We start from the raw sequence: 24436 nt of genomic DNA on the forward strand, positions 1-24436 counted from the left end.
GTGTGTAATCCACCTAGCAACCAAACTTCCACACACCTTGGAGGTCATTAAGGTACCCTGCTATAGCTCCCCTCCCCCATCTAGTCCCAATCGACGTCTCCAAAGACCCCACGACAACAACTTGCATGGAACAGAGGGGGGGAGAGAGAGAGAGAGAGAGAGAGGGAGGGAGGGAGGGGGGGGGGGACTGGGTAAAAGTGATGTAGGATGGAGGGAGGGATGCCTGATGGTGGTGGCCAGAGCAATGCTGAGGCAGTCTGGTCATGTCCACCTCATCTGGGATTATGATATTTGGCTACAGATAAATTTGGGTATCAAATTCAATGTATGGCTGCAGACAGATATGCAGTGGTGATGGTGGTGGCAGTTCACAATTCTGTGGTCATGCCGGCACATCACACCAGTAATGATACAGGCACAATAAAGAGTATTCTCTGCATGGAAAAATATGGTACACTGCCAAACTGAGACAAAAATGCTATAGCAGATCATTTATTGTTAATATTCTATTTTCACATTTACACTTAAAAGATGGGACAACATGAAACAAAATAAAAGTGAATGAGTGAAAGAAAACTGATGGTAATTATGATCTGACAAGTTTGTATGGCTTGATGATTAAGAATACATGATGGAACACCAAATGGTAACACAGTCCAGGCTCAAAGATGAGGTCACACGGTGTACCTGAGTTCTTGACCAAGCATATCACTATGTAGTAGATGCAGCCTGCTCCTAAATTGTCTACTTGAGCAAGGAGAAATGATAAATCTTGGCCAGCCATTGCACAACATAAAACCTCTCTTTGCCATAACCAAATCTTGATAAACAGAACAATTTGAACACAAAATTTTGTGTGATCAACAGAATGTAATAATACTTTGTTTATACAGTATACTGTGCTACATTTCTTCATTTAGCCTTACTGTCCAAATCAACATATTAAATGGAAAACAGCTATCATCATGACCTTATCTTTTATTTTAAAAATTTCAACAGTCAGCTATTCCCTTATCATTCTTAGAAAGCATCACAAAATGAAGAGCATGGGTGAGACACAAGGGCTTGGTTCTTTAACCAGGAAAGAGGCACTGGGGGGACAGACATGCAGTAATGTATCACTATATCCCAAACATTTTTTCCAGGTAACAAGCTTTCTATATGAAAGAACTGATGCTACCTCTTTAATATATTGCAGGGTAAGACTAAACACATACAAAATAACCAAACAATGTCAAGAACAAGGAGTACTGTATAGCAATCAGAGTTTAAGTCACCTCTCCTTAGCTGCTCCGTGGTCAAATACAAACACTCATGGATTTAAAAGAATACATCAAAATCACACTTGTTAGAGTTTTGAAGTAGATTAGTAGTAACCCAGTCGGTATGATGATTACACTTTATTCTGGTTAGCCTACCCCCTTTGGACTAATGGGGTCATGAACAAACTTTATTAATCCCACCTCCACGAATGTACTTTACTTCTGGTTGCTGCCAGACAACCAAATTCACCCTTAAAAAAAAAAAAAAAAAAAAAAAAAAAAAAATCCAGCCTGTGTTTAAAATACAGGGAGTAACAAGGAATAACATGATAATATGTACTGCATATAGTTGGAATGAAACAAAACTTAATATACCTGAACCTAAACACATGACACACAATTCAATACAAGTAAATTTACTTTGAACTGCTCATGCTTATAAGATCACCCATAGAGGCTTGTGGTACTGCCATACAGTGAGTTATGTAATCATTTCATTGTGTAATGTTACATGGTTAATATGAATGTTACAAAGTTTCTTGGCACCATACTACTGTTTAAAATGACATAAGACAGTAAACTGGAAGATTGCACCAGTATAACTTAAGGAGTACACATTACTTTACTAAGGAATGTAATACATAAAATGATGATACAGGATATTGGTTACTCAGTAACAATAAATATGTAGGTATTGTATAGATTGACTTGTTGGAAAGTTTTCAATTCTCCACAACTTTATATTTCTTAAAATAAAAAAAAAGGAATGCCAGCTTCTCAGCGATGCTATAACACAGACCTAGACCAGTATAGTCTATTTGACTGACTTGTGCAGCCGAGATGCATGGGTCGAGTAGGGTGTGTTTGAATCGCAGCTGCTGATTGGCTGCCGATGATTTAAATCTACACCTCTTCTTATTTTAACACATATTTATATTTTTAAACTGCCTTCAATACAAGCTGCCAAAATTAAATTTGGAATAATTTCCAAAGATGAAGAGGTCAAAATTAGCTTTAAAAGTTTACTGTTATCAAAGAAAATTAAAGTTGATTATAAAGTTTCATAAAATGATGAGTGACATTTGAAATAAATTATCCACCCATGGCACACATCCACATCCACATGTTGCATTATATCCACTCATGGTGTACGTCCACATCCGCATGTTGCGCTATAATATCCACCAACGGTGTACACCTACGTCCACATGCTGCACAACAATACATGCCAGCATTTACTTCAATGACATCATCGTTAGCCAATCAGCAGCCGTGTATCAAACACACCCTACTTGCCGCATACATCTCAGCTGCACAGGTCAATCAAACAGACTATAGTAGTCCAGACACTTTGCTCCCTCTAAGGAAAACCCATACAGGGCCAAGAGATCATCAGCTTAAAGTCAATGACCAAAAGGTATGTGAGAAAAGGCAAGATTATATATAGTCTGCTAACATCATGGGGGCACAGCACTGTTACAGTCAGTAAGGGAAAACAGGTCCTGCCCAATTCCCATTAAGTTCATGTTGATAGGACAAAGCACTTTTGTACTATGGCATCACCCACTACTTTGTTTTCATAAAAAAATCTATCATAAGAAATGTAATTCTTGAACCAATATTAAAACTACTAGTTCTTTAATAAACTGGTATTGTTTGAAGGCTACCATGAAATACTTTGGCTTACTGTTGCTTTATTAGTGTTAATATATTTTATTACATTATCACCTTAAGTCCACACTAACATGTATTAATAAAGAACTCATTTCTATAAATAAAATGCAACCTCACAGAATACCCCACTTGAAGTTCACATGAGCAATGATATTTGTTTATGGAAGGGCAGGCAAGAGAGGTGACAATTTCCAAGATCATACTGAACTTTACAGATAAAAGAAAATCTAGCATCCACAGGTTGATTATTTTCTTATCTAGCTCAGTTCTTTCATGACCTGGCTCGATGACAACACAAAACTTGGAATGTTAAAAAGATAAATTATGATAGAAAACAAGCAAGAAAAACTACCGAGGTATAAAGCATAAACTGGTCTTTCTACAAGAGTGACTTGGGCTGTCTCAGCATCAGGGACTGGAAGGGGGATGATTTCTAACTAATGTTGCTTCCAATGACAGTGTCAAGACTGTACAATATTAAAGTTCTGTTGGTGCAGTATCAATGTATCAAATAATTTACCTTGTACATAATAATATCTATACATGCTTTATACACAAAAAAGAACTAACCAAAGTGTTAGTAAATATTTCCATTAGTGTACAATTGCTTCTATACTAAAGAAGTCTGAAGGGAAGGTGTTGTACTGATTTAAATGATGCTATTATATTACCGATCTACGCAGCATGGGGCAGCCACCACTGTACGGCTAGGAAAGGTGCCTATGTATGCAGCCAAGTTGTAATGCAACACTTCATTCCATGTGAACTTGTCAAATGTCCTTTATGTCGGCTCCTCATTTTATTATAATATTTTAATTGCTAATCCTATGTTATTTTAAACCTGGACCATTTTGTGTTTTCATGAACTGAGCAGTTTTCATGCTTTTAAAATAGAGAATTACTGTAGTTCGGAGGCAACAGAATAATATTCCAGTAAGATAATAATAAAAGAAAAAGATACAATATATTTCAACACTGCTTCAGAATTAATAATGCTTTGTGTCTTTACACGGCTTATAAACTTAGCTCAGTTACTGTGGCTGCCAGCAAAGCCTAACACTACATAGTAGCGTCTACTGTTAGCTTTTATATTACATACTTATCATCTCACAGCATTTTAGGTTCCTAGTACCTACAGTAAGACAGCACCGGGAAGAAGGGGAGGGGGAGGGGATGGAGGATTTAAAATGGGATGAATGAGCCATGTTAAAGAAATTAGATTTGAAGTGCTAGAGATATAAAATGTAATTAGTATATCTGATTTTTGTACAACACCAAAACCATTTTCTTCCAATGATACAATCTTAATGGTGAATGTAGGCTGAAGGTGTAACAGCACTTCAGATATACCAACCATAATGTGATCACGTGAGGTTCTACCCATATACTATTATGAGGATGGAGGGTGAAAATGAAATGACTGAGGTAGGATGAGCAACTAATGATGATTGTAAGAATGAGGCATGCCGAGAATACAAATGATCAGTTAAATCAATGTTAGTTTGATAAAGCAATTTTCAATGTTATATACACCTAAGAAGGCTAATAGGATTCTTCTTATAACTTCAATATAACCAGAACATGAATATACCAATAGATGTTTAAAGTGAAAACCAAAGGATTAACATTATAGTACTAAAACTTGCAGACAGTGTTTTCTGTTACACCACTTATCAGCCATTTGTATATAGATTCAAATCTGCCTCCTGTTCTTACTATTGTAATAACACGTCTTGCAGCCTAACATTGTACACATTGAATATGCAAGAATATATATTCTGAAGATGACCTGAAGTGATTTGATCCTCTGCATCATGGCAATGATTTCCCTAGACAGTACAGTATATTCAATGTATGGGACATGGAATGGGCAAGAAAAGAAATTTAAATGCTTACTGTGAATTAATTTCCCTTAACATGCATTCACAGGTAATGAAGAAATATTCATTAGAAACTGCTGAGGGGTGACAGTGTTAGGGAAGAGGTAAAAAGCGAAAGCATGTAAAGGGAGGGAATAATTCAACCAAGGACATTACTGCTGGCACCTCACACACACACACACACACACACACACACACACACACACACACACACACACTACACAGGTAATCACTCTATATGATTTTCTATAGGCTGATTCCAATGGGATGAGCCATATACTGTATAATTCTTTAAAGGCTCTCTATACATGACACCAAAACTTCACATAAATACTAATACAATATTTGCTTCATGATGGTACCACCACAGAACACTCTGCATTCACTACTATTCATAAAGTTTCTCACTACATTGTCCAGCAATTATGAGGTGCTCCAGAAACAAAGGTAGAGAAGTGCCAAAAGCACAAGCTGGATACAAAGTTTTTTTCCCCCTACATTTTAGCACTTGAAATCACCCTGCCATAAAGGTGATGATCTGCCTTTATTTCTACGCACCTCACATATCAATCTGCCCTTTGCCCCTTCTTCCTGCATGTAAGAATACAAGATGAGACAAATGACCTTTTTTGGGGAGGAATTATTACACCCTTCACAACAATCATGTACTTTTTACATTTCTGCTGTCTCCTGTTGATTTTATTCAGCTTACGATACACTTTTTAAGCTGGAAGATTTAGGCAGTCTCCATTAACCCCCTTCACTACCATGGGGCTCCTCTAAGCTGAAAAAAATCATCTGGTAATAACAAAAATATACAGGGGAAAAAAAAAAGATGACCTTGGAGTGAACAGGTAAATATACTACAGTTAATTTAATGGTATCTGATGTCATCAACTCAGCTATAAAGCTCTGGGACTATGGGAGACACATACTTCTAAATCCATGTTATAACACAATCTTTCAATAAACTGTTTTCATAACTACTGAAACAGTAACACAACATATTCCGTATCAGGTATCTACATCTACAGTATCTGTTAATGTATACCAGCTAAACTTTAACCATTAAATAACTGCAATACTATCTAAATTACAAGACTTTCCTTCCTGCTGATCATCCAGAGTACTGTGTCCATTTCTTGAATCAATGAAGACTGAAAACTATGAATGTCAGCAACAAAATGCCAATGAGTCAATAACAATAATTCCCACGATACACAGGTAAATCAGCTACCGCTCATGAACAATCAATAAACCCACTTTTATGGAAGCTTATTTATCATTCAAAATGAAAATATACTGTACGTTCTCAGCAAACACTCTGACCATTTACGTTCGTACTTTAGGGAAACACACAAAGTGTTCCCTGGTAAGATTATACATACTGTACATAAATGGTATATAAAAAAAAAAGCACAAATACAAGACATTACTTTCATTACAAATAATTTGGTTTTACCAATACACAGAAACTTGTCAAATATAAAAATAATCTGTGATACAGTATTGATAAATACAACTACCATAGTATTCTGATTGGTATTTAAGCCCATCCAAAAGAATTATTTATGTGTGTGTTTTTCTTGCTTGTAAACTCACTAGTCACCATTCATACAGCTATCACTAGGTACTTCAACATTCAGTAGTGTAGAGGCAGGCAAGTAAATCCACTGATATGGCCTGTGGCTGCATAGGATACTTACTTTCACCAGTAAGTAACTCTACCATCTATACATGTATCATCTGATGCTAAACAGGCAGAACCACATATGCATCAATAATTATTACCAATGTGAGGATGCATGATGAATCAGGATGTTGTCTAAGCATATCAAATCAACGTTTTTTTAAGAAATTTAAATTCCTTGAGAGTTTATCACTTAGAGTTTGGCTATAAAAAAATAAACTGGTTACAAACACCTCATGTTCTCAATTAATGCTGCAAATGTCATACCAATGCAATCTGAGTCCTGCATTCAGGTATATATATATATCCATCTGGCCTTGTAGTCAATTATGATGTATAATCCTTGCATAACTAATATTAACTCTAAACATAATATATGGCATGAAGTGCATAGTCAAACTATACTGTGAAGATATTTAGAGGTTCTCTATTTTGTCTTCAAGGAAGTTAAAAAATACTTGAAAATCTGTGTTACTGTACATCATCACAATCAGGTAATGTTTGGTTTATTCTTACCTTTTGATCTGTAAATACAAAATCCTTAGCAGATGTCTTAAGTGATACAACCTATTAACTTACATACATTTCCCATTACACTTTAACAGTTAAGCATTAGGTACATGCATTTGACATTGGCTTAGTTATGAAAACTAATACAGTAGTATACACCCCATCACTGACATAACCACTTTGGTTTTCATAACAAAAGAGGCATTTCAAAGAAAATAGGAAACTAGTATCCATCACTTATATTTCAAACATACTTCCTCTTTTCAAATGCTTGGGCTATATCTGTAACATAGTTATACATCATATTAACAAGCCCATTCTCACTGAATGGAGCCATGATGCACAACACGAGCACCACCTTTTTTTTCTTTTTTCATCTACAACACTGACACATTGCTACAGTACTGTAGTGTGGTTCTACAGGTTCCTTTACAACCTGAGAAATATAAACTTTATGACACATGGTTCTCTGGGCTCCTCAGCTCCACAACCAATGTGGCTCCTGTACAGCAAGTCCTTGTTGCAAGTTTCCTCTTTGACATTTTTGTATTTAAATCCACATTAAATTACAGAAACATATATTCAGCTTTCACTGCTACCTGTAAAGCTGTTTTGAAGACAAATGCCATTTATAATACCAGCCAAATGGTGAAAGTTATGATAATTTGGAACACATCCCTGACTTATAACAAGGACTGCTTATAGTTAGGTTGTCTGGGTTCCATTACCACCTACAGCAACCTCTGGTGTTGGTAGAGCTTGGTGTTGGAAATTTAGCTGGTGGTGGCAGCCAACTCCTGAGATGTTGTCAAGTAGTCATCAGCCCGCTTGTGGTCATTCAAAGCCTTTATTGTGTATTGGTCGTGGGGTAGCTCACTCTTTCTTCGCAGCAATGGCTTCTCTTTGTTCCGAACTTTTTTCACTTGCTGAAATAGTTGTGGTAAAATGTCAGTTCTGGGACTAGGATATTTTTAATGTCAACTCTTTCTTTATTCATTTCTCATTATGTGTTGTATAGTTAACAGCCTTCTAATCCAAAATTATTTTCCCTGTTTATTCAATGCCAGATTCTGACTGTATACACTTAAGGTACTAGTTCCCATCCTTTCAGTAACTGAAAATTTATGGCTTCTCTTTCTCTTTTTTTTTTACTAAAAACTTACAACTACTTAAATTTCTTCTTAAAGAATGGTTCTTGACGGTTTTCAACTACTGAACAGCTTCAGTCCTTAGTCTTGAGTGTATCAAGGTTATCCTTAAAGTCAAACTTCTGGCAATGTAGTTATGGTTATTATCGATAATGAACTGAAGATCAAGATATAAACTATAACTCAGCACCAGCACTCAGCAAGATACACTTACTTCCGTTGCTTCCCCTCCAATATTATCTGCGTTAAAATCCGTGTCACTATCATCTTGTGGGGAGGATATAAATGATGATTCTGAACCAAAGATGCTGCTGAAGTCACTTGAATACTTATCAAATAATGGGTTTTGCACAGCCAAGTCTTCTATGTGTTGCCATGCTTCTTCTCGCTCGCGCATTTTCTCCTTCTCCCTAGAGAGGATGAAATAACATTTTATTTAGATGGGAAGAATTAGATGTTGTTGTTGTTGTTGCGGCCCCTGGCTCATGTGTATTTGAACTCAATGGGTTGCAGGAAAGCAGCCACATGAAGTGGGGATATGGTGATGGAGTGTCTGCAGCATGCTACCTTCTGTGTGGAATCTATTACTGGCATTCTGCTTAACACACTACTGTACTGTATGTACAGTCACCCCAAAGAAGTGATAGCATAGTTTCAAATTGTTTTGGTCACTCTGCAATGCCAGCCATTCAATGAAAAATAAGTGAAAATAATAAATTTTTGTGTCCTCATGTCATATCATTGAATGAAATACAGTAAACATTTTTTCACGTTGTAAAATGAATAACATTAGGCAATGATATTTAGAAATTAACACTGCAAGATATGTTCTCCAAAGTTGAATATGTATATATTACTCCACACTGTATGCCCTGTGTTCCAAGAAATCAAGCATAATTGGTCTTTCTTTAAAAGGGCAGCTCAGGAAATTCTTGATCAATGCAGTACTTCTGTTGTCTTCCAAAAGCTATGGTCACCGTACATAAACGATAAGGATATCACGAGAGTGAAAATACTTTGGTAGTATGGAAATATTAGCCTAAATGAGGCTGCAGTTAGGTGTTTGCCTTTTATTCCTTCTCTCTCGCACAGTTATAAAAGTTATTATTATGTTCTTCCTTACAAGGTAAGGAATACCATAACAATAACTTTATTAAGGCATGTTAGATTATACTTTTCTCTGTTACTCTACGCACAAGAGAACCTGAACAAGAGTCAAGAAATCCTTACAACAGAAGAGTACCGGTACATTTTGTGTGTGTGTGTGTGTGTGTGTGTGTGTGTGTGTGTGTGTGTGTGTGTGTGTGTGTGTGTGTGTAAATAAACCAAGTATGTCCTGCTCAACTAAAATCCTGTTCTGGAAGTTTTGAACTCAGTAATATGTATATGAACCTCTGCATTCTGTTGCTCCTGCCAATAGTTTAGGCACTCCACAGAACTCTGACTCTGAGCAAGTATTGGAGGTTCTTCTTAATGTTATTCAATCTTGCTTACACTACATCTTCTACATATTTATCTTATTGAAAAACTGTTTGTTAATGAATAACAGCTGTCTCCCTTTGTGCATGCTGATGAGCTATTTCAAATACACTAAACACCCATCTGTCCATCGACACATTATCCTGCACAGCTCATTATCTGTCACAGCAAACAGCTGAATGTATTAAAAAGCCTAAAAGCTCTAAATAAGAAATACAGTAAAACCTTGATATAACAAAGTTCAATGGACTGGAACTCACTTTTATTGGAATTGAGGACCTATTGGACTAATTCTTAAGTACAGTCTTCATACAACACGAGATAGGTTATGCAGAACCACGTGCAAAATCAATTTCACGCTACAACATGACATATATTTACATGTAAAATAAGGGGTTAGGTTCTAGAAGCCCCATATTTTTGGTTAAAAATATATTCAAAGATAGATTATTACAAATATGTCTGCCTTCAGACACCCAAGACAGTGTGTTTACATACGATCTCACCGACTGGACACATCAGTGCATTCTAACCTAACCTAACCTAACCCACTAGAATTGCCCCCTAATACCCCCCATAAAAAACCACCAACGACTGCCACTAAACCTCCTGAAAGTTCTCATTACCAATAAAGCAAAAACTTTTGACTAAATCAAGACGTGAATAATGACTGCCCTGCATCATGCATAGTTCACCAGGAATCACTTTTGGCACACACACACACACACAAAGTGTGAAACTACTTTTGAAAGTCATTAGTAAAAAAAAAAAAAAAAAAAAAAAAAAAAAAAAAACTATACTGCAGTCGTCAGCATGGAGTGATTGCGTACTTTTCACTTCTCAGATACACAAGAATGCAGTAATTGTAAATAATAAACAAGTCAGCCATGCAGTATAATTTGTATAAAAGTATAATTCACAAGAACTGAACTCACATAATTATCTTACCTAACTACAGTAAGTCCTCGTATTTGGACGCATTTTACTTTGACGCCTAGTTTTTCGTGCAAGAAAAAAGCTTCCGAGTTGTCTCACTATTCACGAATTTCCCCATAATTCGATGCTCCCAGCCGGCAGCCGATGACGCATACCGATGCTCATTTGTTGGTGGCCATTTTGCAACCACCCTGTCCACCATGACCGACATGGCAACCACCTTCGATGCATACACCAGGACTGTGCCTGAGGCTACCAACATCCTATCGACCTTGAGTGATCTGTGATCTGAAGTCTCAAGTGATGGCCGTCAACAACAGAAACATAAAGGAGCAGAGACAAGCCCAGATCACACGATATTTTCATGAGAGACAGAACATGGCTGCAATTCTGCAAGACTTGGATGTGCCAGCAGGGATGGATGAAGGAGAAGTGGACAGAGAGGAAGTAGAGGTGCTGGAGCCTGAGTTCAACTTCGAGGGCTTCGACATAGGTGATGGGGCTTCCCCAGAGAGGCCCATGTCACCTAGTAACTAGCCCATCTACCCTCAACACACCTTCACCTGCCACTCAAGCCAGTCTTCACTTTATTTCTGGTAAGGATATTTGGTGATGCAGCTCTTTATAACAGCTTTAATGTCTTTTCAGGTACATGTTTATTGTGTTATGCTGTTTTAGCACTAGTAAACACTCTTCATTAAATTTTGGGTGGGGCCTGTTTGGTGTTATAGTACTTTATGATAGGGTAGGAACATGTCCCACCGGAATGCTCCTCTGTTTTTCCCATTGATTCTTAACTTCACAATTTGACGTTTCGCATTTCACGCGGTTTTGGCGGAACATCTGCAACACGAAAAACGAAAAACAAGGATTTACTGTACTTGCATCAACACATAGTGTCTTCACATACCATACGAGCCGAATTTTCTCAACCAAAGACCGTCAGTTCATAACAAAAATCGGGCATGAAGGCTCTTTTTCACACTCGTTGCACTAGAGGCTAAAATATGATTTTTACTGCTCCTTCAGCATTAACTTTTTTTTTCCAACAAAAACTATCCACATCATAAACACACCCAATTCATTTTATCTGTCTGATCGTTTGCATTTATGCTTCCACACTACACGCCACTTCGTCCAACAAGTTTACATTTTCCTTTGGAATAAATGCTTTTCTTGTGTTCATAGCACTTTCAGGTGTTTAGGCATAACTAAAGTGAGTTTGGAACCATGTGCTCAGAGTTCTGAGGGGAAATGAGGAGCAAGGAAATAAGCAAATAAACTCTTCTCATCACAGCGACCATCCACACAACACTGAGGCAGGCTGTGGCAGGTGGTATGGGACATGGGTCACGTGGGTCGGGTCAGGTCGGGGAAGCCGATCAGCGACAGACAAAAGCTTAACACATGAGTTGTAAACAAATGCAGTCATCTGGATATCCAATACCTAAACACACCCACTTCCCACAGTTTCTCTCGTGCAACTGAGTGATATTATCATGCTATTAAGTAATTATGGGAGAAATTAATTGCCAAATACAATACCTAAACACACCCGCTTTCCACAGTTTCTCTCGTGCAACTGAGTGATATTACCGTGCTATTATGTAATTATGGGAGAAATTAATTGCCCGTGTTATTGTAAAAGCGGTTTCTTTTTGTCTTAAATCGCGACTCTACTGTATATCGGAAAAAGTCCGAGAATGCCAGAAGCAGTCTGGACTGCCTGACCACTTCAGCTATGTTCACCACAATAAGGTAAATAAACGACATGTTTATCAGTGTATCACTCTCATCTTAAATGTCAGGACCAACTGCCTAGCCCCGGGCTCCTATGTTCCTCATGGGGCAACGTAGGATTGGATGATGGATGGATGGATGGATTTATCAGTGTAAAGTACAGCATTATTATATATATTATACCATTTGATTACTGTAGTGAATGTATAATACAGTACACCAAGCCCTCGTTTTTTGACCGATCGTTATTCGACAATTCATTGTTTGACATTAAAAATCTATACACTTGTTTGTTGTTCGACACGGTTATCCCTTCCATTCTGACAATTCAAACCGCGTGCCGCAAAACAGACCGGCTGAGCTGCCTTAGCCTCCTGCACTCTGCCCTGCTAATCGATTGCAACTTCATCCATCTGCATTTCTATTTGACCATGTGGATATTACATTACCATGATGACTCCACCCAAGACCCCTACGACTACCCTTGTCAAGCACAGTCAAGTGTTCATCAACCTGAGTGAGTGTTTTGCCACTGCATGGTCAGGTGACGATTGCGTCAATGATTAACGAATGCTCTTCACAAACGATACTGTTTTGGCGCCAGTTTTACATGATGCACATCTTAGTTTGCACTAGGTTAGGTAGGTTAGAATAATTGGGGGGTCTTGGGGGCGAAGCCTCCCAGTTAGGTTTCAGTGCTTCCAGTTAGGCTTCCACTGCTATTTATGGTTTTAAATTGTGTACATCTGAGTTTGTTTTGGTGTGGTGACGTCATGTCCAGTCAGTGGGAGCGGCAGTAAATGTGCTATCGGTGGTGTTCAGGCAGCTTTCTGTAATAATGTATCTTTAGGCAGGTATATTTCATTTGTTCTCCAATTTTTTTTTTTTTACTGAAAATCAAATGCCAATCATCTGAGATGTATGTAGTGCTAAAATAATTTTCCTTGAGAATGTAGATCAATAAAAAAACAGCTCAAAACCCTGTGTCACTTTTGGTATTTTTCCCATCTTTACTGAATATTTTTTTTATAATCAAGGTCAGGAACCTAACCTCCCTATTTCTTAATAATCTTATGGGAAAAATAAGTTTGTTATTCAACCACTTTTTATGGAATGCATCCCTGTTGAATAGTGGGGAAAGGTGTACAGTACTGCAATGGTAGTGAAAACAGTTTAAAAACCATTGATGCGATCTGGACTAATGTCTGATACAGTAGGTACGCACAGCACGCAAGCTTACAGTACGCAAATCGCATAGTACGTGGGGACTTATTTTTTATGGAATTCTAATGTATTTTTTAATAGTACACGAACTGAACTCATAACAGGCAAGACGGCAGCAAAGAGTGGCCCAAATCTGAGGTTACCCCGAGCACGCGACATTGCCACCCCAAGATGCGCCAACAGTTGCCTCATCACCCATTACCTGCAGCCTCAAGAAAATGAGGAATCACTCCCTTCAACATCATAAGAGCCATTTCCTGGGGAGGATCAAGAGGATGATGCAATGTCTGAGGTGTCAGAAATAGATTCAGGGTTTATGAACAAAGTGAGTGCATTAGCTGGTGAAAGTGTCAAAAGTGCTGGTGACGAGTGTGGTGAGGAAGGTGCTGTGTCGGGTGGTGTGGCAGGTGGTGCAGGAGATGCATGATAGGTGCCTCACCCTGCCTTGGATCCCGTTCTTACGTCCTGGTTTAGTTAGGCCATATCCTTGTTGATTTAGTAAAGCCATAATCTTGTTGGTTTACTTTATCTTAGGTAAAATGTCTTATATAGTTTCCCTGTACAGTACAATACTTAGGTTGCAAGGAGTCTCAAGGGTTACCGATGAAGGGGGGTGCCGCCCATATGTAATTTTTCCCATAAGTTTATGTATTCACAGTACACGAATTCCTAGTAAGCGACCTCCTCTGCTGCCCATAAACTCACATACTGTGCGTACCTACTGTATATCGGAAAAAGTTCGGGTTAGCAGGGGGAAGTCCAGCTGTCGCTTTTATCGGAATTTCACTTTTTTCAGAATGGCTTGGGCCCCAATTAGTCCGTTATAATGAGGTTTTACTGCATATGCAATTCATCTCATCACCTTGACACAATTTCCTGGCAGCTTTGCTCATGACTTAGATTTCTGGCCCACAAAAGCTGGCTTCATTCCATCCTAAATTCTTACCCTTCCCCTCCCCCCCCCACCTTTTTTATCGTTTCATGTTCAGTATTCCATAAACAATACAGTACAGTACTGTAAGCTGGCAGATCGAATTCAGGGTTGTGAGTCACCACCAAGTGCTTCTGTTGTTGGCAAATCTGGCAGTCTCTCCTAGCCCTGAATTTATTTCACTGCAGATGGCTTTACTGTATTCCCTTCTATATCAGAGCATTTTTCTTCGTGTATCTCGTCGCAAAATGCTTGACAATACGTTAGAACCCCCCTCCTCCCCCAAAGCCGCTGGTTTCTCTCTAGCATGCCACATGGGAGCCACAGTGTCAAGATCCAGCTCTGCTTCTGATGGGGTTCCTCACTTTTTGTTGTCATCACTGTGCTAATTTATGGATGTCATACCACTAACCACACAGGATTTCACAAGAAATTCTCCTGCTAATTTTCTGGTGATTCATTCCCCCTCAAGTCCTTCTTTTACTTCTGTCACTCATGCCTCAGCTCTCTCTGTTTCTCCCTCTCTTCACACCTGGTTAGGCCAGCCTATCCTCTTTTCATGTACCTTGGTGACCTGCATTGTCCTGCCTAACTGCCTCCAGGGGTCAGGTATACAGAGTGTACAGTACGGTACAATGACATTATACCACGCTTATCGCAGGATCTAATGATGTTTTTCAATGTATGACAAGTTATACAGTACAGGTGGAGAGCTTCATTGGTAGTTAACCCTTTCAAGGAAGGGGGGTGGAGGGTACGATGCTAACATCCGCCAGTTAATTTCCGTCACCTCCTTTGTCACCATACTCTGGATAATTAAGAATTTACTGTAGCCTATTACAATACACAGCTTTCCCACTTTCCGCCTTCATCCAGGGAGATGAGAGAAATGGGTATATATAGCATTAAATTATTCATTAATGTTTTAGTAGACAGGATGTGATTATTAGTAGAGTTTAATTAATAATAATGATTGACTAGAATTGGTTACTTAAGTTTTGCTCTTTTCAGATTTATACTGCTCAAGAATTATACTTTGTGACCCTACTAGAGGAAGAGGATATTCGTATGCTCAAATGTACAGAAATGACAATGCTTAGGTGGATGTGCAGTGCATCCCTGAGTCTGAGGCCTGGGGAGGGTACGTTTACGATGGAAGAGTTGAGAGGTAGGATGGGACTGGAGTGCATTGGTGCTGTGATGAGGAGAAGTAGATTGAGATGGTTTGGGCTTGTGGAGAGGAGGGGGATGATAATTGGGTGCAGAAAGTAAGAAGTGTTAATGTTAGGGGTAGAGTTGAGAGAGTAGACTGAAAAAGACCTGGGATGAGGTCACTGAGTGTGGCCTTGGGGAAAGGGGCTGAAAAGGGAAGCTGCAAGAGATCAAGCAGCATGGAGAGCTGCCATTAGGTGACCAAGGGTGACACATGCAAGTATGTTGGAGCCTTCAAAACTGAAATGAAACGAAACTAGATTTAAAACTCCATTACTCATTCCAAGCTGCCCCTGAATGACATGTGAAACATCAAATACAGTACTTCAATTTCAGGATTACCTAATATTGTAACCAACTAATTTCTTCTACCATAAAGAAATACACAGGTATTTTGACTTTTTATTATTCTTCTTGTAATCTCAAAATTTAAGGTTCATCCTGAACAAATATATGGAAAAACATGTGCATTACCAATGACCACAAACTTCTCGATACTCTGCCATCACTTGTTGGTGCAACTACCAGTCACCCAGTCCCCTAGTACATTTTGGGTGGTAATGGCAACTATGACTCCAGGCCTCTCTTCAACTATGTACAATGATCTCCACCTCCTCCTGACATATTCTTCCAATCTATATTCCACTTCACTCTCAGTGCCTCCATTCTCATCCTCCATCAGATTTGTTTACATACTTTCACTCTGCTTCTGTTCTCAGTCTCCATCAACTTTGTTTAGATACACACACTCTGCTTCCATCCTCATCCTCCATCAGCTTTGTTTATACAGTAAACCCTGTTTACTGTATCTGAAGCTGCATTACCCAACATAGACCATTATCAAACAAAGCAAAAAAGTCGAGCTGAATTACAATTTTTTTTAAAAGTGCATTAGTCAACAGTTTGCATGTAAGGCGAATTTTTCAAACTACCCACCACTCCCTGCACCACCAATGATGCCCACCAGAACAAAGGCTGATGCCTGGTCCATCTCAGCCACAGAGTAAGCCATACAGTGCTGGTGCTCATTAAGTTCGTCATGAAGAATGTGACCTTTGCCTTACTAGAGCTTTTACAGGGCCTCATGTTGCTTGCCTTTGTACTGTGTGTATGCATGTTGCTCCTTCAGTGGAAGATAATAAAATACTTACATAAACATCCATACATTTGGGTCAGTCTGTCTCTTCTGTTACAATACTTACATCGTTAGTCGTCTGCTTTCAGTTCTACTTATATCGATTTATGCATCTCACTCTCACTTTTAATAAATAAAAAAATATTATCAATGTGTGTAGCTTCTGTGAGAAATAATAAAATGTTTGGTTGAATAACCATGCATTTTGCACCAGCTTGTCTCCTTTGTGTTACGTAACTCATATACTGTAGTTAGTTGCCTGATTTCAAATTCACTCATATCCATCTATCCATCTCACTCTCACTTTTAATGCTTTGTTTATAAAGGTCTCAACGTGCTTGCATGTGTTGGCCTTGGTCGCCTAATGGTGGCTCTAAACACTGCTCAATCACTGGCAACCATCCCGTTCAGTCCCTTTTCCCTGAGGCAACACTCACAACCCTACCCTGGATGTTCACTTCTCTCACCTTCTGCAAACAGTTATGATCTTCCATCCTCTCAGCATGGCCAAACCATCTCAATCTACTGTACATCTCCTCACCACAACCACACATTCAAGTCTCATCCTTCCTCTCAACTCTTCAACTACAATCCAAACACTTCCCCCCATGCCTCTCATTCAGGGATGCACTACACATCTAATCATCATTATTTCTGTATGTCTGACCCTACAAATATCCTCTCCCTTTATTGCCCAGTCTCACAACCACACAGAATTACACTCCTAAAACATACTGCATACAAGGATCCCTTAGCTTGAAGGGAGAGCCCACTCAATGTCAGGAGATGCAACAGTTCCCTGAACTTCCTTCAACCACTCCTTACCCTAGCCACAGAGTTAACGTCAGTCCCAACTCCAACACATAACATGTCCCATAAATAACAAAAGCCCTCCAAACCCTCAGGAGACTCACCAGCAAGATTAATCCTTTCACACCTCTCAATATACAGATCCTCTCCTTGACACACTGCACACACATAATCAACATTATGTCACAGCCTACCTATAAAACCAGCACATCTCTTTGCACCCACTTATCACAAACATATATGATTTGCTGCTTCCCACATCCTTGTGGCAAACTGCACATGGCCACACTCCCTCTGCTTTTAATGTATCTCCACCACCCCAAGATATCATTTTTGTTTTATCCATGTTTATTGTCAAACCCTTGTACCCCCATTTCATCACTCCACTTTCTAAATCTTTCCTCCAGCTCCATCTCTTTTTCTGCAATTAACAACAAGTCATCAGCATTAAACATCTCCCAAGGAAGTCCATTTCTGATGTCATGTGAGAGAGCTTCAAATGAATGAATACAGTAATAAGAAAAGCTGGCACCAAGCCTAGAGAGAGGCTATGTGGCACTAAAGTAGCAAAGGAAGAAGGACAATTAAATTAGATGCAAAATATGCAGAGCAGAAAGTAAAGCAATAATATTGGAAACAGAAAAAGTAGGAAAGTAGTGGGCAAAGAGGGGTGGGGTAATACTGAGAGGAAGGGAAATGCAGAGCAACAGACATGAAGTAAGGATGGGCAGTCGAGAAAAAGGTGTCTGACAGTCAGGGGGCAGTTACGTCAACAAAGTGGTGGTGGGTCACCACTCATTAAGTGGCCATGAGGGATGCAGGTGTGACCCAAGCAAAGGCAAGCAAGGACAGTCTCCCATCGATAATTGGGATGAGGGGAAACAGACCATGGACGAAGAGAAGGTTTAAAGAGATGAAGTCTGTTGGTGGCCTGGAATTCCCAAGAAGTCTGCCATACACAGAAGAGGTTAGTAAGAACAGGAAAACAATCAAGAGCAGGAATGGGCTGAGGAGAATATGTGAGAGACCGAGCAGAAGAACGAGCCAGTGAGTCTACACAATCATTACCAGCAATTCCAACATGACCAGGGACCCAGCAAAATTGAACTGACTTCTTGCACAAAGAAAAACAGAAAAGCCGTTCTTGAATAAGGGTGACAAGGGGATGAGAAGAAGAAGAGGCCCATAGAGATGAATGAGCACTATGAGAACTGGAGAAGTTAACAAAAGACAAAAAGGTGGAACAAAACAGCCTTCAGAGCAAAAAGAATAGCATAAAGTCCCATAACAGAAAGAAAGGAACTAGAAAAAGAAAACTCAGGGGAGACAACAGCAAAATTAACACCGCAAAGGGATTTGGAACCATTGGTAAGGATAGGAGTTGCAGAAGAGTGAGACGACATGTGATCAAGAAAAAGGAAGCAGAATGTGACAGGAGAAAGAAGAGAGCAAGGAGAAATGAAGAACAGACCACTGGAGGCATTAAAAGCCAAGGGGAGAGAGAAACAGGACGAAAGGGAAAAATGGGTGGAAAGGTTAAACTAACAGACTAAAGAAGAGCAGGGGCACTGAAGGAGAAAGGAAGGAGATGAGAGGACAACCGAAATGAATGACGGAGAGAGGGAGGAGGGCGGTGCAATTTCTCGGAAGGAAACTGACGCAGATGTGCATAAGACTTAACTGTAAGGTGAGAATGATGAGAGGAGGGGGGGGGGGGGAATGCCCAATTCGATGCAGAAGCTTATGGCTGGGGTTGACAGAAAGGCACCTATGGCTAAATGGAGACTGGTATGATGAAGGGAATTAAGTTTCGAAAGCTGAGGCAGAATAGACTCAACACCTGTAATCGAGTTTAAAAAGAATAAGGACAGAGTGGAGACGAAGAAGTGTGGTGTGATCAGCGCCCCACAAAAGATGAGACAGAGTTTGTAATAAGAAAGTGGCAGAACGAAGGGAAGAAACATGCACATTCCAGTTTAACCGTGAGTCAAAGACAAGACCAAGAAAAGTAGCAGAAGGCTGACGAGGAAAAGGGGTGTCATACAGGTAGAGAGGTGGTTGAGGTATAGTATGGGAACGGGTAAAGGACATTGCATAAGCCTTGGAGGTAGAGAAACAAAAACTATAAGTGGTGGCCCAAGTAGAGGCTGCTGTAATGGCGGACTGAAGAAGGGCCTGGACACAGAGGATATCTGAATCTGCATTGTAAATAGCAAAACCATCGACATACAGAGAGACAGAACAGAGGGAGGCAGAGAAGAGACAATACCATTAATCGCAATAAGAAAAAGGGTAGTAGTAAGGACACAGCCCTGAGGGATGCCTTCATGCTGGGGGAAGGCATGGGAAAGATTGGTACTGTGGCGTACAGAGGCATACATGGAAGGTGCGGAGGGAGAGGAAATTCTGAAGAAAAACACCAATCTTATCATGAAGACCAAGGGATGAAGACAATGCAAAATATGATAGCGCCATGCAGTACAGTAAGCCTTTTCAAAATAAACAATATAGCAATGACAAACTGGTGACGAGAAAAAGCAGAACGGATAAAATACTCCAAATGAAGGAGAGGATCTAAAGTGCTATGAGCTTTTCGATATCCGAACTGTAAGGGGGAAAGAAGACAACAGGATTCAAGGTGCCACATAAGTCAGTGATTTATCATACGTTCAAGCAGTTTACATAAACAACTGGTCAGAGCAATGGGATGGTAGTCTTGAGGGAGGCAACTGGTTTTGCCAGGCTTAAGAAATGGTAAAATGACTGCCACATGCCAAGGAGGAGGAAAGAAACCCTCAGACCAAATCCTGTTGTAAAGGGCCAAAAGAAAAGACAGGGTACTAGGAGAGAGATGCTTAAACATACTATAATGAATACCATCAAGACCTTCACTGGAATCTTTACACAACTGGAGAGCAGACAACAATTCATGGAGAGAGAAAGGAGCATCAATAGCCCCCTCAGCGGATAAAGGAAAAGAAATTGGAACAGATTCTGAAAGAAATTTAATTAAATGAAAATGTGGAGAGAGGTGGGACCCTGTGCTTACAATGCTAAAATAACTACCTAAAACTTCAGCAACCATGGACGGATCAGCTAGAGAACGACCACCTAAAGAAAGAACAGGAGCCTGTGGCAGAATATGCTTGCCAGAGATTCTACGGATACAAGACCAAAGTGCTGCAACAGCAGTGTCCGCCAAAATGCTATAAACAAAGGACATCCAACTGTGGCGTTTGGCTTGATGGACAGTAGGGTGGAAGGCTGCAGATGCACACTGAAATATTATGAGACTATGGGTACAGTCCGCCGTAGATTGCTGACGACGAAGCTTTTCCAGGCAGCCATATTACACAGAGGGTACAATTGCATTCAGGAGTCGACCACAGTACAGTTTTAGCTGTAAGGGGTCCAGTATTTCTAGGGACAGCAGTAAGGGCAGCTCCTAAAACCAGGACCAAGAAGAAAGAAAGCAACTCATGGGGAAAAGAAATGGAGGAAGGAGGTAAAGAGAGGACCGTAAGAGAGGAAAACAAGCTCTAGTTTGCACCATGGAACTGCCAACGGGGAGGACGAGGAATCGAACAGAAAGAAGTAAGGGAAAGCTTGATAGGACAGTGGTCACTAAAAAGAGAATCATCCAAAACTGACCAGTGGAAGTCAGGGGAAATAGGAGGACAAAGAGATAGATTGATGCAGGAAAAGGAATGAGTATAAAGGACAAAGTAAGTAGGAGAGCCACTATTAAGTGGAAACAGCAACTGTTGCAATTTCCACTAATGCTCGTCAGCGGAGAAGCGAAAGTGTGACATTATTCTTCATCAAAATCCGCGGCTTTACCACAAATTTAAAACTCAGTTCATTTTTTTCCTTCAGTCCATATCCCCTTTGGCCCTTTTCCACACAGAACCACAAATCTCACCCTCTACTGATATATCCCCATTTTGTTTTCCTGGTTACCATCTCCTCACAAACTTCCATATCAAGGGTGGCACCTGTTGTTATATCAAATCCCAATAGGAGGTTGACACTTATTTTAAACTTCACTTCATCTGGTTTTGATTACTCATTGTATAAACAAAATTGTCAAAATATTACCAAATATATCCGTGTAGTTTATCAGTCCCCAGTGCTTCTTCGGAACCCAGTGTATTTGCTTCCACATCCACACAGTTGAGTAACCTTAACCTTGCCCTTAGCACCAAAATTACCATTTTGGGTGATTATAACATACATAATGTTGAAAGGTTATTGCATTCTGCCAGGACTGACGACGCTGGTCTAGAGTGCGAACTGTTTCCAGAATCGTTTAATCTCACCCAGCTGGAAAAGCAACCAACCATACCTGATAATCCTGACCACAAAGCCCATCTCCTGGATCTATTCCTGATAAATAATCCAGATCAATATCAATATAGGATAGACATACTGTCACCACTTGGATCCTCTGACCACAATCTCATCAAAGCCTCATTAGTTAACCCCCCAACACCTCCCCATTCTGAACCTGTCAGGATGACCCGATGCCACTTTGATATGGCAAACTGGGATGGATTTAGAAATTATCTTGCTGACATTCCATGGCAGTCTTTCTTCTCTAGTGATTCCAATTCTACCCAGTTCCACATTTGCAACTCAATACTAGCTGATATGGATTTATTCATACCAAGTCAACAGTTCACTAAAAGATCGAACTCTCCAAAATGGTTTGATGGCAACTGTGCCAGAGCAACAGTGCAAAAGTCAGTGGCATATAACTCTTACTTAAAATCAAAAACATCTGAATCACTCTCTCAATTTAAAATTGCTAGAAATCATGCAAAAGACGTATTAAATCTAGCTAAATGAAACTTTCTTCAAAAGCATGCATCAAAACTACTTAACAGCTCTAATGACAATAGAATATTCTGGTCAACTCTTACTTCTTTCAATAATAACTTTAGCAAGTCATCATCCATTCCCCCACTAAAATCGTCAGATGGCAACATTACAAATGACCCACATGGGAAAGCAGATACTTTTGCCAGAAATTCTACCATAGACGATGCCAACCAGAACGTCCCAGTACTAGAACTTGACTCTCCCGAAATTGTTCCACTTAAAATACAGACAAGATTTGTAAAATCCATCCTAGACAATTTACCTACCAACAAAGCTCCAGGCCCAGATGGAATTTCTCCAATTGTTTTGAAAAAGCATTCCCCAGAACTTGCCTCAGTTCTAGCTAAATTATTCAGACTATGCACACGTACTTCTTCATTCCCAAATTCATGGAAAGAAGCCACTATCCACCCAATTCTGAAGAAAGGAAGTTCCTCTTACTCCTCTGATTACAGACCAATACCTGCCACATCTTCTCTTGGTAAGGTATTGGAAACTTTAATCAATAAGCACATTGTTAAACATCTTGAATCCAACTTTCGCCACGAAAGGTCCACCATTGACATAATCTCCTAACTCATACCATCCATCAATCAACCTACATGGAGAAACTCATGCACTAGCCCTTGATATTTCTAAAGCTTTCAACAGAGTATGGCACCGTTCCCTGCTGTCTAAACTCCCTTGCTATGGACTAATGTCCTTTGTTCCTTTGATTTCCTCATATCTCAGTGACAGCAAAATAAGAGTAAAAGTAGATAATGTATATTCCAATTTCCACTCAATTAACGCCGGCATGCCGCAGGGATCAGTTCTGGCACCAACCCTGTTCCTGGTTCATATTAATGATCTCTTATCTGTCACCCACAATCCCATCCACTCATATGCAGATGACTCAACACTACATAGTTCATGCACACTCAGACACCCATTTACAAAGTCTAATATCTCTACCTCTCAACTCAATACAGCCATCTCCATAAATCAAGACATATCTACGATCAGTGAATGGGGACAAAACAACCTTGTCTCATTTAATGCTAGCAAAACTAAGTATACACAATTTACTAACAGACAGATATTGCCAGATTCGTATATTACCTTCAGTGCTACTAATATTCCCCTCTCCAAAAGTACCGAAGTTCTTGGCGTCTAACGTGACAATGCCCTCAACTGGACCTCTCATGTTAGATCACTTGCTAAAATCGCCTCAAAGAAACTTGGATTATTGTACAAAGTCCGTAACTTCTTCACTGACGAGCAGTTAGCTATAACTTATAAGAGTCAAGTGCACTCTCAGCTTGAACATTGCTCACCCTTGTGGAATGGATGTGGAGAGGTTGCATTAAAACAATTAGACAAAATTCAGAACAAAGCTGTTAGAATTATTAACAACCCTGCCGTTACAGATAAACTACCTCCCCTACAAGTAAGAAGGAATGTTGCTTCCCTTGAATTATTTTACAGATATTTTTATGGCAAATGCTCAAACAAAGTTGCTTCAATGGTGCCACCTCTCCATGCCTTCCCTCATGCTACACGGTCATCTGGTAGCGCTCACGACTGGAATATCACTCAGCCATAATGCAGAACTTCTGCGTATCAGAATTCTTTCATTCCCTGAACTGCATCTCTCTGGAACTTGTTTCCCCAAAGCTGTTTCCCTCCAAACTTCAATCTACAGATGTTCAAGTCTAACTGTTACAGATATTTTATGAACAGAGGACACCAGTAATCTGGTATATGGATTACTTTTTTTATTCATTTGTTTTTCCTTCTTCTGTTCTGTTTAAAAAAAAAAAAAAAAAAAAATCAGATGACGCAAAAAACTGTTCGAAGAGGCGACCCCTGGGGTGACAACGAAGTCACCCAAAAGGGTATGACAGCAATGGATGTCTCGAAGGAGAATCGGAGGAAGAAGGGA

The 24436-nt window shown here is 39.6% G+C and overlaps 1 protein-coding gene across 1 annotated transcript in view; it reads right to left on the reverse strand.

The window, feature by feature from the left end:
- Window positions 1–7467: 7467 nt before the first annotated feature.
- Window positions 7468–24436, reverse strand: part of LOC145393965 (serine/threonine-protein phosphatase 2A 56 kDa regulatory subunit gamma isoform-like) — a 294483-nt gene continuing 277514 nt past the window's right edge. The window contains exons 11-12 of the mRNA XM_080267941.1: window positions 8379–8574; window positions 7468–7942 (exon numbers count right to left, since the gene is read on the reverse strand). Coding sequence (XP_080124067.1) covers window positions 7790–7942; window positions 8379–8574 — 349 coding nt within the window. The 3' untranslated portion in view covers window positions 7468–7789. The remainder of the gene's footprint in view (window positions 7943–8378; window positions 8575–24436) is intronic.

This window comes from Coenobita brevimanus, chromosome 26 (genome assembly GCF_032717465.1).
Source record: "Coenobita brevimanus isolate Jiangsu-jjx chromosome 26, ASM3271746v2, whole genome shotgun sequence".
Taxonomy (NCBI): Eukaryota; Metazoa; Arthropoda; class Malacostraca; order Decapoda; family Coenobitidae; genus Coenobita; species Coenobita brevimanus.